Genomic DNA, 13230 nt, shown 5'->3' with positions numbered 1-13230 from the left:
TGATTATATATATTTTATTAACAGAAAACACCATCGTTATCTTTATGCCTGATATCCGTCCCATTGTATTTTCAAGACTCAGTCCTGTATGATAAGTGTGGTATGTCTGCTTGAATTTTTATACAAGATGCACGTGACAGTTACAAACATCGCCATTAAAGCAATAGACGCTGCTGACATAAGTATAATTGTTAGAATCTTAACATGCAGTTCCATTTCGGGACGGTCAAACTGCACCTGTTCTGCGGACAGAATCTTCATTCTTAGGGAGTTGTGTTGCATATCTTCTGAAGACATCAGTTTTCTTTGTTTAATTCCATCATTCATGGATTTTCCTGCTTCTTCTGTTTTTCTAGTACGTGGTTTGAGAGATTTTCTTTCTCTGGAAGAAGCAAACGGTACTTCTGCATTTGTATTCCGACTCTCGTGTGTTCCAACGGGGTTTTTAATACCTTTTTCTAAAGTGTCATCTGTTTTATCATCTTTGCTGTCCTTGTCCTTTTGCTGGTTTGTATCGTCGTTGAAACTGTTGAAATGGTTGACAAAATCAATGTCTTCATTTACAGCAGTCATACCTGATGATTAAGATAGACAGTGTTAAATTATTACATGTATGAAAGACAATTTCAGTTCTTTGAACATTATGTGTATTTTTTTGTAATAAAACTCGAAACTTTAAAAGGTTACCACCGTGAAAATATACTTAACAAATATTAATATTTTAGAAAACGTTTTTTTTTTTAATTGTTCCAATTTTGATCATTTAAGCATTACTACTGTCAGCATACATTTTTTTTCAAGTAAACTTTAAAAAAAAAAGAAAAGAAATACCTGCTCTTATCCGTTTAACAGAATGCCTAACCCGAGGTTTTCCTGTTCCCGATTGTTGCATCCCCCGGTCATGAGATACATAAGAAGTATCACGACGACGACGTCCACCACCAGTCGGAAAATGACTATAGATACAGGAACTCTGAAATAAAAAAAAATCTCAAATCTTATTTTCTATGAATTAATAGTTAGTTTTTCCATTCTGTATCTTAGTTTCTATATTTTGTCATATGAGTATTTTGTTTTAGCGGCAAGAGTCTTAATAGAAATAAGAAGATGTTGTATGAGAGCCATTGAGACGACTCTGCTTCTACGTCACAATTATAGCTCAAAATACTGCCTTCAACACACAGCCTTGGCTCACAAGAAGTTGCAAGCTATAAAGGACACCAAAATGATTATAGAAAAACGATTCAAAAAGGAAAACCAGCGCTCAAATCTGTTTTTTTTTTTACCGAGAAACACTCATGAACCACATCAAGAAACGAAAACCATTAAGCAGGCTGTTGACTTAGAACATCTGCATACAAATGCAGCGAGTTTAAACTTTTTATAGTCGATTTTAAATTTCTTTGATTTATTAAAATCTTACCAAAATTGCTCGCGACAAAAACATCTAACAGAGCAAAGTGGAGATCTTATTTTATTAGATCAAACTTTATTTTTAAACTCGATGTAACATATTGTATGAACGTCTATTGTTAGAAGCCTAGGTAAGTTGCGTTGACCTGTGGATGTCTGTTAGTTTCTGAATTTTTGGGTTGCTGTCTCATCATACTTATTATGCATACATTCATTTTTTACATTGCACCTCCTTTGGATATTTATTATTGACACCAGTGCAAATTTATTAAGCTGATTAAAACAAGCCTCAATTAATATAAAACAAGAATGTGTCCCCAGTACACGGATGCCCCACTGGCACTATCATTTTCTATGTTCAGTGGACCGTGAAATTGGGATAAAAACTCTAATTTGGCATTAAAATTCGAAAAATCATATCACAGGGAACATGTGGTCCGAGTACACAGTTATCGTCCTTTGATTTTCGTTGTCCGGTCCGAGTACACAGTTATCGTCCTTTGATTTTCGTTGTCCGGTCCGAGTACACAGTTATCGTCCTTTGATTTTCGTGTCCACAAATATAGTCCTTAATGTGGACAGTGTGTTACTTGCCTATTTTTGTTATACCCCTTCCAAATCAAATTTAATTCTCCATGTTTTATGCTTCATATAGCAAGTTGGGGGTGAAATGACACTGTAAAAAAATTTGGGTCATAAATATTTAGGTAAAGTAGTGATTAGGTCCAGCTGAAAAAGGTCAAAAATTAGCACTTCGGAAGCTGTCAAAAGATTTCAAGACCCCCTTAACACAAAATTGTCCATATTTTGAGTTAGAGCTGATGAAGTTTTCTATAATTTTGATATAATTTGTCCCAAAAGTAGTACAACATACTGTAAAAATGTTATTGAGAAAGCGCAGGTGGGATTTTTTTTATTTAAATTTATTGTCTAAAAGAAATGCACTACGAAATAACTGTGTACTCGGACCATGTGTACTAAGTTTCAAGTTGATTGGACTTCAACTTCATCAAAAACTACCTTAACCAAGAACTTTAACCTGAAGCGGGACAGACAGACGTATGAACGGACGATCAGACAGACGGACGGACGCAGAGACCAGAAAACATAATGCCCCTCTACTATCGTAGATGCGGAACGTTAAAAAATTCAAGAAATTTTGTTTTCAGTTCGACTCCGATAACGTAAGAAAGAATGGTCCTTGCGTATTTGTTTCTACGACTTCGCCTTTTATTGACTGTTTGTTATCTTCATTTCCTTTTTAAATGTTTGTGGTCCAAAATCTTTGGACATACTACTAAGACACTTACATGTTTAATATATAGAAAAAACATTAAAATATGATTTTTTTATTCAATTATCAATGAAAGTTATACATGTACAGTGAAATGATAATTTGCTTTCAGCGGCCGATTTCGTTAAATATTGTCAACATAAGCTAAACAATTTTAACCCCTTAGCCTGAGTTGGGTTACTGATTTTACATTTATTAATTTAAAAGGAAAAGAACGTCTACATTAATGAAAGTCAAACAAGGATGAACTACTTAGTTGACTGATTCAACTCACAAAAAAAGCATTCAAAGGCATGTAAAAAAGATGATAAACATACTTTTTACCTACAATACGAAATTAAACAGACATAGACAAATCAAATCTAAGTGGCCGCTACCTATTTATATTTATGTTGATATCGGGTTATTTGACCATCGGCATTCTTCGAAAGTCATCTCAATGGTTAATTAGATGACGCTCAAACAAATACTCACGAAATGTTAATACATATTATCGAATCCATAGTATGCTTAATCATTTATTTGAGACTTTTTGTAACTTAGTGTGTTATAAATCAAATACAAGAAGTTTAGTCAAATCATTGCATCAAATCCCCCTTTAACAATGTTATTGCTAGTGCTTATTCTATACAATGTGTTGATAAACATACCTGTGTGTATGCTCATGTATTGTACAACTTCCAGAAAACTTCGATTCTTTAAAATCTTTCTTCTTTCTGGGGGCTTCAAGGCAATAACCATTTGAACAAGATTGCAAACGCAACAAATGGTGTATTAACTAGAGATACTAGACAGGGACTAACGTATTCGAAAGCATTCCACCAACACAACAAAGTAAAAAAAACCCATCTACAAATACTCTACATCAAACAATCTTAAAAAAATTAACCGGACAGACGGACATCTTTTTAGGCCAAAGCCGTACATAAGAATTACATAAATATGGTTAGGCCATACCAAGAAAATGTTACACACACTTGTTTTTAAAAGCAAGATATAAATACACATACCCCATCACAATTTTCATGACACACATAGAAATGGCACTCATGTGTCACTGTTGGGCTTCCATACAATCCAAATGCTTTGAAAAATGGACTTTCTGCTGTTAGACCATTTGAGGTGAATCCTAAATTTTTCGGAATAATGAACCCCTCTCCACACCTGTAAAAATGTATGTTGACAACATAAGAGATTCGGGGTGGATTTTCATTTCTCTATTCCGGAATTGTTAGGCCAGTTTTCTCTATTTTTATATTTTGCCTCTTATTGTCTGTTCTTAGCATTTTAGCACCCTCTTTATTTTCTATTCTATGTTGTATTTTTTTGTATACAATATTATCTATTCTATACATCTCATATATCTAGTATTTCATATCTGAATCATCCTACATGCATTTTTTTGGACTCTGCGAGTGAGGCAACATGAGTGTGGTATGTAGATCATTATCTTTATTGCCATCAATCATTTCAGTCAGTTGCCAAATTAAATTTAAGGTGCACTCTACTTATATGTATACGAAATTGTTATTCATCAGTTATAAACAGTGCTATACACATGGAGATTCCGGTTAACTCTAAAAAAAACAACCGACCGGCATGACATTAAGAGTGTACGTATTGAAGTTTCTCCTCCCTTGAGATAGTGATCAGACCCAATTCTAACCACAAAAGCATTGTTTATGTATGTATAAAGTAAACAAATAAATAACACAACAATCAATCTTGAACTACAGACATGCAAGAACTAGAAACATATATTTATTATTCTTACCTTTAAGCAAACACTGTCAACTTATAAGTGCAACTACATGTAGTTTAAATATTGCATCTACATTTGTCTAGCACAATCATAGTGAGGAAAGTTGTACAAGTTTTATATATGACAGTGAGTCATAATTTAAGAAATATATAGCCAATGGTGTATACTTACCCTTCTCTAATAAATGCAAATGGTCGCGTTCCTTCCGAACCCTTGGCTTCACACATGAACACGTGAAATCCTACCTCGGCAGCTGAACCAGCTGTCAATAAAAATCAAAAGATCAAAAGATTTTTTTAAGTAAAACAAAATTGTCTCCAACATTTTTCAAAGCGACTTATTGATGTCCGTTTTCTTTTTAACAAAAGAGATCAGTAGTTTGAAGATATTAAACATCACTTAAAAAAGACAAGGGAGCAAGCATGCTCAGAAACTACACCTCAAAGAAAAGATTTGTTCTGTAGATACATGTATATCATGTATTTCCTTTATCATATGTCTTTACAGGCGTTCAATGGCCTACACTTCTGTATAATCAAATGTTTATGCCAATTTTCTCTACTTTGCACGTTTTTTCTTTCCATACTTTTGACTCATCATTCTTTTTTGTTTTTGTTATCCTCATCTTGACCCTCATGTTTACACTTTTAACGAAATATCTCTATGCAGTGAGATTCAGTTGGAAGAGGTACCGCACTTTTTACTTACCTGTCATTGTAACACGGATTTTGATTTTCTTTCCCAGTGGTATTTGACCAACAACGATTTGTTCTCTGTTATCTAGAATATCTACATTGAATGTCGATGAGTCATTGGTATGTGTATGGTTGTGGACACGATGAAGATGTTTATACGTCTCATATGGAGCAACAATGCTGCAAAATAAGTTTAAATATGCACAACTGAACAATGTGTGTAACTGAGTACGCAATCGATAGGTTTTATAAGAAAATGATAAGATGTGGTTTGCTTGCCAATATTGGTGATGATAGATTGTTGGACTTTTTATTCCCCTAGGGTATCAGCAGCCCAGTAGTCAGCACTTCTGTGTTGACATGCATTATCATTGAAATGGTCATAATTAAATATTAGATGTTTTAAAAACTTTGAATTTTGGAAATACTAAGACTTTTCTGCATCAGGAATAGATTAACATAGCCGTATTTGGCAAAACTTTTAGGAGTTTTGGGTCCTCAGTGCAAACTTCTTACTTAATTTGGCCTTTTAAAATGTTTTTTATTCGAGCGTCACTGACGATTTTTTTGCAGACAAAACGCGCGTTTGGCGCAAAAACAGAAATTCAATCCTGGTATCGAGGATGAGTTTATTTATGCATATAAGGACACAAACATCTTTATATTTGAAAGTGAAAAATCCATTCACTGAGTCGGTGTTTTTTATGTATTTGATTACATGAAGCTAAACGTCCAAAAGGTAGACTTCACTAATCGGACACATAATTTGAAATCCAAACTAGTTTGCTTAACGGTGACTTAAGCATCAAATAAACAGGCTATGATATTACAGTACCCGTTTGGTATCGAACCCATTCGAAATATACGGTGTCCACGAAACCGGGCGTTATTTTTTTTTTTAAAGAAACATCATTTTAATAAAATTCTACTACGCATGTGAATAAACGGATTGATGGACGCGTTGACGATCAATTTAAAGATAAACCATAAATGTTCAAAACGATAAAATGTACATATGAATGTACCCTGATTCATATTAGACCTAACAAGGTAAGTGTATTAGTCCATGACCGAAACAAAATTATCCGAACTCCAAGTGAATAGATGCCTATAGTATGCATTTTGACGAGCGTTGACGTTGAAGTTGGGAATTGATCAAATTCTTCAAAGACCACTTTTGCTGTGCTCATCGGAGAAAAAACTAATAGACTAATTAGCAATTTTAAAGAGTATCATGGTTTACTCTGGTTGTTAATCAGTAGTGTTAAATTTTAAAAAGTTGATAGTGTTTAAACATTAATTCTATCTCCGACAAAAAAACCATAACCCCTTAAAGTTGAATGGTTGCAATCTAATGGTTGCTCCCTAATACATACGGGACATCAACTTCATTTCCTTGAGTTTCATTGGTTCCATACTCTGCATATGAACACGTAACAATGTAGGCATCTTTATACTGGAACACACCATTTTGTATGAAATAGATTTCTAAAGCCACCTGATAGAATTGTGAGTTGTTATTGCTCTGAAGAAGAAAAGATTTACTGGGAGTAAGTTAAATGTTTTTTGGAGGCTTTATGATTAGAAAAAAAGCCCACTCACAAATAAACGATACAAATAAAATATGTAAGTCATGACCTCACAATGAACTTTGCTACAATACATGAAAATATATATTTATTTGTTCTAAAGGCTGCAAGAAAGAAATAAAATTCTAAATAAATCTTCGAATCTTTTTTTGTATTTTCCATATTCTTCAGTAAGCATGCAGAGAGTGACCCACACCATATCACCAGTTAACAGTATATATACATTATACATATGCAATAGGTAATACTGTAACAGAAAAAAATGTCCAAAATGCATTGTACTCCAATGGCAATCGGATCGGCAAATACAAATCTGCTGTATACAAAAGCATAGTCCGAGATAGCTCTGTCGTCCAACTGCTGTTTTATTATACAGGATAGGACCGTCTGATAAAACAGGCGTTGGACTTCAGAGCTATCTTTGACTTACAACTGTACGTTTTACCACCCACAACCCACATGAACATGTTCCAATATAGTCAAATACTTTCAATTGACGTCTTGAAAGGCTATTTTATATGTTTTCTGTGACGCCCAAGGCGTTTTTTGGTATTTTTGTTTTTAAATTAAAAAGCTGTTAAAATTCATAAGAATGTGATCTAGTACTAATATACATACATGAAATACACAGTTGTCAGCAGATGCGTTCCCGGAGTAGTGTACATGAGCTATGTAATGAACCTGATCTTCATCCTGGTCCACATGAAACGTTCTTCCGTTTTCGCAGTGTATGAAAACATTGACGTCCATATCGGCTGTTACAGTCACATTAGCCGGATGTTTGGCGTCATGAGAACAATGTGGGTCGACTATTTAATAAAATAAATCATATTTATCAGATCTGCCTTATATACAGTCAAACCTGCTTTAGAAACCACCTGTATTAAGCAAAAACCTGTATAATAAGACCATAAATTTAGTCCTGGTATCTATGATGAGTTTATTTTCAGATCCCTCTGTAGAACATTTCATGTAATAGTTTGAACCTGTATTAAAAAAAAACCTGTCTTAAGAGACCACTTTTTTCCTCTCCTTTTATCGGTCTCTTGAAACAAGTTTCATTGTATTCATATCTCTCTTATAATTTAAATTGTTTCAGGTTCTCTAGTGATCCATTTCCAGTAAGCACACAAATGTATGCAACGATAATTATGTTGTTGTGGATTATTGACATGAGAATTTGGGATTATGCTGACTAGATGTTACACTGTATCAGATTCTTTACATGCACAATTTGGTCATTTAAAAAAAGGTAGAATTTTCAGTACATTTATGCTCATTTTTATATTGCTTTACAATTAGGATTTATGAGTCAAAACATCAATAATAAACATGATTTAGATCTAGTTTGAAATATGTTTGATAAATTGGATTTTTGCGTAATTTATGTGAAAACAGGATCAGTGTATTTTTTTCCGTATTTTCTGATCGTCTTGATATCTTCAAAAGGAACTTTTTTTCGAATTTTAATCATAAATCTCTCCTAAAATATTATTCTTTGCAACATATTTCAATAGGCGTACATGAAAATTAATGAATGTCTATCATGTTTCAGATACTAAATTAACCGTTGAATTTCCGTGATAATTTCAAAAGCTCAAAGCATCCTAAAATATAACACAGCAAATGTCTTGCATAACAGTAACAGTGCAGAGAAAATTAATCAAGGCATTAGGGAACAAAAATAAGGGATACCCTTTAACGTGTCTATGCTGTTACTAACTACTTTATTATTTACAACAATTCTTGTAAAAAGTGCAATTACGTGTTGGAAACTAAAATCCCCGTAAAAGAAAATTATCAATGAATCAAATGGATAATTAGTAAATGCAACGAAAAAGTGTCTATCCTGTTACTATGGGTACAGTATCAGGACAGACAGTATCAAAATAAAATGTTTTAAAAAAGTATTATGTAATATTGTTACATAAAATTTTCACATAATGAAATATTTTTTTTGCACTCATTTAAAGGATTTAACGTCTAAATCTTCACAATTTACTGAGTTTAGCATATACAAAATGCAATACTACTTTTAGTGACAGGATACATTTGTACTAAAAATGGTAACAGGATAGAACCTTATATGGTGATATATCGTTAACGTACATCAGTGTTACCAAAAACTAAACGACAAAAGACAACCAACATGCGAGGGTATTACTTGATGTTTGATGAGAACAATCATGATGAATATTGTAAACTGCTATATAATACTTACGTTGTTTGTGGTTATTTTTATAACCTTTGAAAAACAATTTTTAGAGGTTTTTTTTCGTTCAGTACAACATGTAAAAATGACAAATAATCTAATATTACACTGAACAATTATATATATATATTGACACCTTATGTTTGTGGCATAACATCGTGGCCATAAGTTAATTGTTTTCTGTTAAGTATTAAATTTATATTAAGATCCATTTTGTTACATCTTGTGATCAATTTTATTTGGCAATCGCCAATGGCAGTCAGCAGGGTTAAAGAACACCAGTTGTTCAACCTGCTAGTAAAATGCGTTTTGTTTAAATATATACTTTTTCACTTTTTTGTTCTTTTGAAAAATGTTGTTTGTGCTGTATTTAGACCCTTCTACAACGAAATTTATTTTACATGCACACGTTTAAAAATTGTTGTTTTTTTATCAAACGCAATCATAGGTTTGAACGTAGCTTTCAATTTAAACTCGTAAGTTGTAGTACGACGCTAGATTAAAACTGACGAGGAAAGGTAACACACGGCCAACAAAATCTTTATAATTGTGAAGTCCAGGTGGTCGTGTGATCCAGCGGGACGGCTACAGTGCAGGCTATTTGGTGTCACGGTATCTCATTAGCATGGGTTCGAATCCCGGCGAGAGAAGAACAAAACATTAGCGAAAGCAAATTTACAGATCTAACATTGTTGGGTTGATGTTTAGACGAGGTGTATATACATAATGTACACAGCCATGTAGCACCATCATTGCTGGTGATCCGATGGATAAATCTGTTATAAATTTGTCACTGACTCAGACTTACTTATATATATTAGTTTTTACTCTTGAAAACCACCTTATTGGCCTTTAAAAACAAGCTTGGAACTTTATTAAAACCTTCTCTAATTTAACCCAGAATTTCTTTTCAACATGGTCATAGAAGAGATAAAATATTGCACCATCTTTCAAAAAATATTTCAATATATTCTTGTGTGACAGTATCACGATTGCTTCTTTTTATGTGTTTCTTACATATCAATTTGGATTTGCTTATGACGAGGTTGGTTTAGAAACGTTTATTCAAATTTGCAATGTCAAAACTTGTCAGTTTTTACAAATGAATCATTTAATATGTGATTTACTCATTCTTTTTTTTCCAATTTTTTGTTTGTTGCTTTGTTTGCATATCTTGATTAGAAGCAGTAATTTATATTTATTTTCTGCTTCCCTTGCGCAACTCTCCTATCAAATGTAAGCAGTCAACAAACACCCGAGAATATCTTTCCCAAGATTAATCAAAACTGTTGCCCTGAATTTGTATGCCTTAAAAAAAGGAAATCTATTCTTAATTGGTTAAGATAAAAAATTTTATCTGACTAGAACACACCCGTGACATCGCGGGTCCGTGACTGAATTAAAGTATATAACTACGCGCAAGCCTTACTTTAGTACATGTATTAGTATTGTCATCTGATAAAATCATGCCGATTATAAGATACACTGTTTTCTCTGCTTTCAAATCTTTCTGTTTGAACCTGTCGAACTGGAACTTATCAATTATTGGTCATGTTAAATACTAATTATTTGGAAAACAAAAGGTCCTGGAATGGAGTATTCTTCAATCAACAGCATTGTCCTATATGAGTTATAAATTAAGTTGAATTCTTTGATTCGCTGTTTTACGTCACTCATGCCCGCTAACAAATTGAAAACTGTACCTATACGCCTTATTTTTAGTCCAGATTTTTAGTATTCGTATTGTTATCTTACAAAGTCTTACTGATTAAAATACTACAATAGGTAACAATTTGACAATTTAGTAGTGTCAACTCTGTGATTATGACCCGTGTATATAGCATATTAATCCTGCATACACTGTTTGGTGGTGCCCCTGTCAGATGCGGAACGTACAGATAAGGTAATAAGTAACAGGTGATTATACTATTGGTATCGGTATCGGACTCGACCCGGAACTTCTTAATTATTGGCAATATTAATTACGTGGAAAACAAAAGGGCCTGGAGTGGTGTAATTTTTAATCTACACCTTTGTACTATATAAGTTGTATATAAAGTTGAATTCTTTGATTCGTCGTTTTCACGTGATGACGGCTGACAAATAGGACCTCGTAATTTTAGTATTATAGATATAATTTATACTCCATGTATATGAGTAAATATTGACAGTATAACTATCATTACCTACCTGCAACTATATTATCATCGAGTGAAGGGAAGTTGCCAGTCAGCAATTTACTGTAGTCTGCCTGTAAATGAAAATAACAAAAGTATAGACAGTTCATACTAGTACAGTTCAAATGAATGGTAACATTTCACACTGATACATTTCTTTTAAATGCATTGTTATTATCTATACTAGTACATTTCCAATGCATGACTATTTGTTTCTACTGGTACATTTCCAATGCATGGATATTTTGTATGATACTGCTACATTTCCAATGCATGGATATTTTGTATGGTACTGCTACATTTCCAATGCATGGATATTTTGTATGGTACTGCTACATTTCCAATGCATGCTGTGTCACATAATTATACAAATTTTATTTACTTTTTATGGCGGGTATATCCTGATATCGATATCAACAATTAGTGAAGTTGGGTTTTTGATTATTATTATGAGCTTATAACATGTAGATTGTTGTCGAGCACGAGACAGGACTGATATGAGTAGAGGGTTCGAATAGTAATGCACTGTATACCAAATATGTTTTTGTCTACCCAGCAGTGGATTCCTATGTATTGTCATAATCACAAACTAATACATTGTCGACCCCACCACCACCGGAAACAGAACGCCTAAGTCTCGCTTTGTCGACACCTTTACAACTAGCAAACGCAAAATCATAGAGGTAAATCATTTTTTATTTTAATTTTTCAGGATTCGAATCAGTCTTAATAAACAGCATGGTTTGACGGCGGTTATACCGGTACTAAGTCTACCTCTGTCTGAAGCACAGGATGATTGAACGACCGTGACTGGCTATACAACCCTCGCATGTTCGGCATTCTTCTGAAGCAGGAACATATATATTGTTAGATATACTGCCAGTTCCCAGCTGAAAGGATCTGAAAGAAAACTCTGTGCTAAAGGAGGGTTTCCGTTTGACTGTACGGTTTGTTTAGTAATCAGCCTCGTTCGGTCAGAGAAAAACCTTAAATAAACATCACAGATTATCTTACCGATACGACCGACACTACCACGAAGAAATATGTGCAAATCGCTTGCATGTCTGAAAGAAAAAAAGTATCTACATGGAAATATTATATTATCACAAACATATTCAATGAACAATAAGATCAACAAAATATTGAAATATATCATTGAATTAGTGGCAAATATTTCATGCATGTTTAGGAAGATTAAAAGCTATGAAAACCTATGTTAATAATAAATACATTATGAACTTTCCAAAAACAGCATAAATAATACACTGACGTAGACCATTTATTTTGATAAAGAGGAACACATTATCCTCTTTTCTGGTTTATATGATCTGATTATGGAAAACGAGGTCCTGTATTTATTATCAAACTTCAAGGAAATTCCGATGTATATGTGACATTTTTTTAATAAATCGGTTTCAGAAGAAACTAAAATGAAAATGATGAAGGATGGCTGCTTCACATCCTGTGTGGAGTTAAATGTATTTTTACAACCAGAACATGTGCGAATTTTGAACCGTACTTTGTACTAGATCGACACATTGAGCTTCAATTTTAACGTGTTAGTTCACCAGGTAACAGTTTGCAGACGTATCACCCTACCCGGACATATCATTCGGACACCGGGCCGACTAGTCTTTTCTCTTACTCCTTAATTCTAAATTCCATCACTGACCAATATTATGCATTATATATGTTTACTCAAATTACTGGACTTTCACATTACCTGTAAACCGACGGATCATTTGTAGCCTTCACCTTTCTCTGCAAACAACGTGATCAGATGGATAGGTATACTCGATTCAGCATTTTTAAATTATATTTATTACCTCTGTTTGAAAGGGCTTTTGTTCTAACATGTAAAATTCTAAGGAAATGTAATACAAGATTATTATGAAGGTGTTCTGTTTTAAAAGTACAATTAAGTCTTTATAAAAAGTGGTAATATGGAAAATCTCTTGCTTCTGAGCATATAAAAGAGAGTCGGAAGATACCATAGAAATAATTGTACAAAAAATGGCTGGAGCAACACGATACTCTCTCCCTATCAAACAAAATGAAATAGAATAAAACTACAAAAACGCAAACTAC

The 13230-nt window shown here is 33.4% G+C and overlaps 1 protein-coding gene across 5 annotated transcripts; it reads right to left on the bottom strand.

The window, feature by feature from the left end:
- Nucleotides 1-12912, bottom strand: LOC134707341 (vitelline envelope sperm lysin receptor-like). 5 transcript variants are annotated; one of them, XM_063567018.1, is made up of 11 exons: nucleotides 12866-12912; nucleotides 12157-12206; nucleotides 11156-11216; nucleotides 8975-8998; nucleotides 7372-7562; nucleotides 6541-6689; nucleotides 5178-5344; nucleotides 4641-4731; nucleotides 3718-3871; nucleotides 832-973; nucleotides 1-575 (listed from the first exon to the last, which is right to left on the bottom strand). In XM_063567018.1, the coding sequence occupies exons 1-11, from the start codon at nucleotides 12882-12884 to the stop codon at nucleotides 79-81; spliced, it is 1545 nt and encodes a 514-aa protein (XP_063423088.1). In that variant the 5' UTR covers nucleotides 12885-12912; the 3' UTR covers nucleotides 1-78. The 5 variants fall into 5 exon arrangements, with proteins under 5 accessions (XP_063423088.1, XP_063423089.1, XP_063423090.1 ...); XM_063567019.1 differs by lacking the exon at nucleotides 12866-12912 and adding an exon at nucleotides 12742-12855; XM_063567020.1 differs by lacking the exon at nucleotides 8975-8998.
- Between the last annotated feature and the right edge of the window lie 318 nt (nucleotides 12913-13230).

The sequence above is a fragment of the Mytilus trossulus genome, chromosome 2 (assembly GCF_036588685.1).
Source record: "Mytilus trossulus isolate FHL-02 chromosome 2, PNRI_Mtr1.1.1.hap1, whole genome shotgun sequence".
NCBI classification, from domain to species: Eukaryota; Metazoa; Mollusca; class Bivalvia; order Mytilida; family Mytilidae; genus Mytilus; species Mytilus trossulus.
Note: the sequence above shows the minus strand (reverse complement) of the source record. Positions and strands in the feature narration are given on the sequence as shown.

Excerpts from the sequence above, each read along its gene's own strand:
- LOC134707341 (XM_063567018.1), bottom strand. Across the intron at positions 11,217-12,156 it reads TGGTAGTGTCGGTCGTATCG|GCAGACTACAGTAAATTGCT; the intron begins GTAAGATAATCT and ends TTTCATTTACAG. Across the intron at positions 4,732-5,177 it reads AATCCGTGTTACAATGACAG|CTGGTTCAGCTGCCGAGGTA; the intron begins GTAAGTAAAAAG and ends TTTTATTGACAG.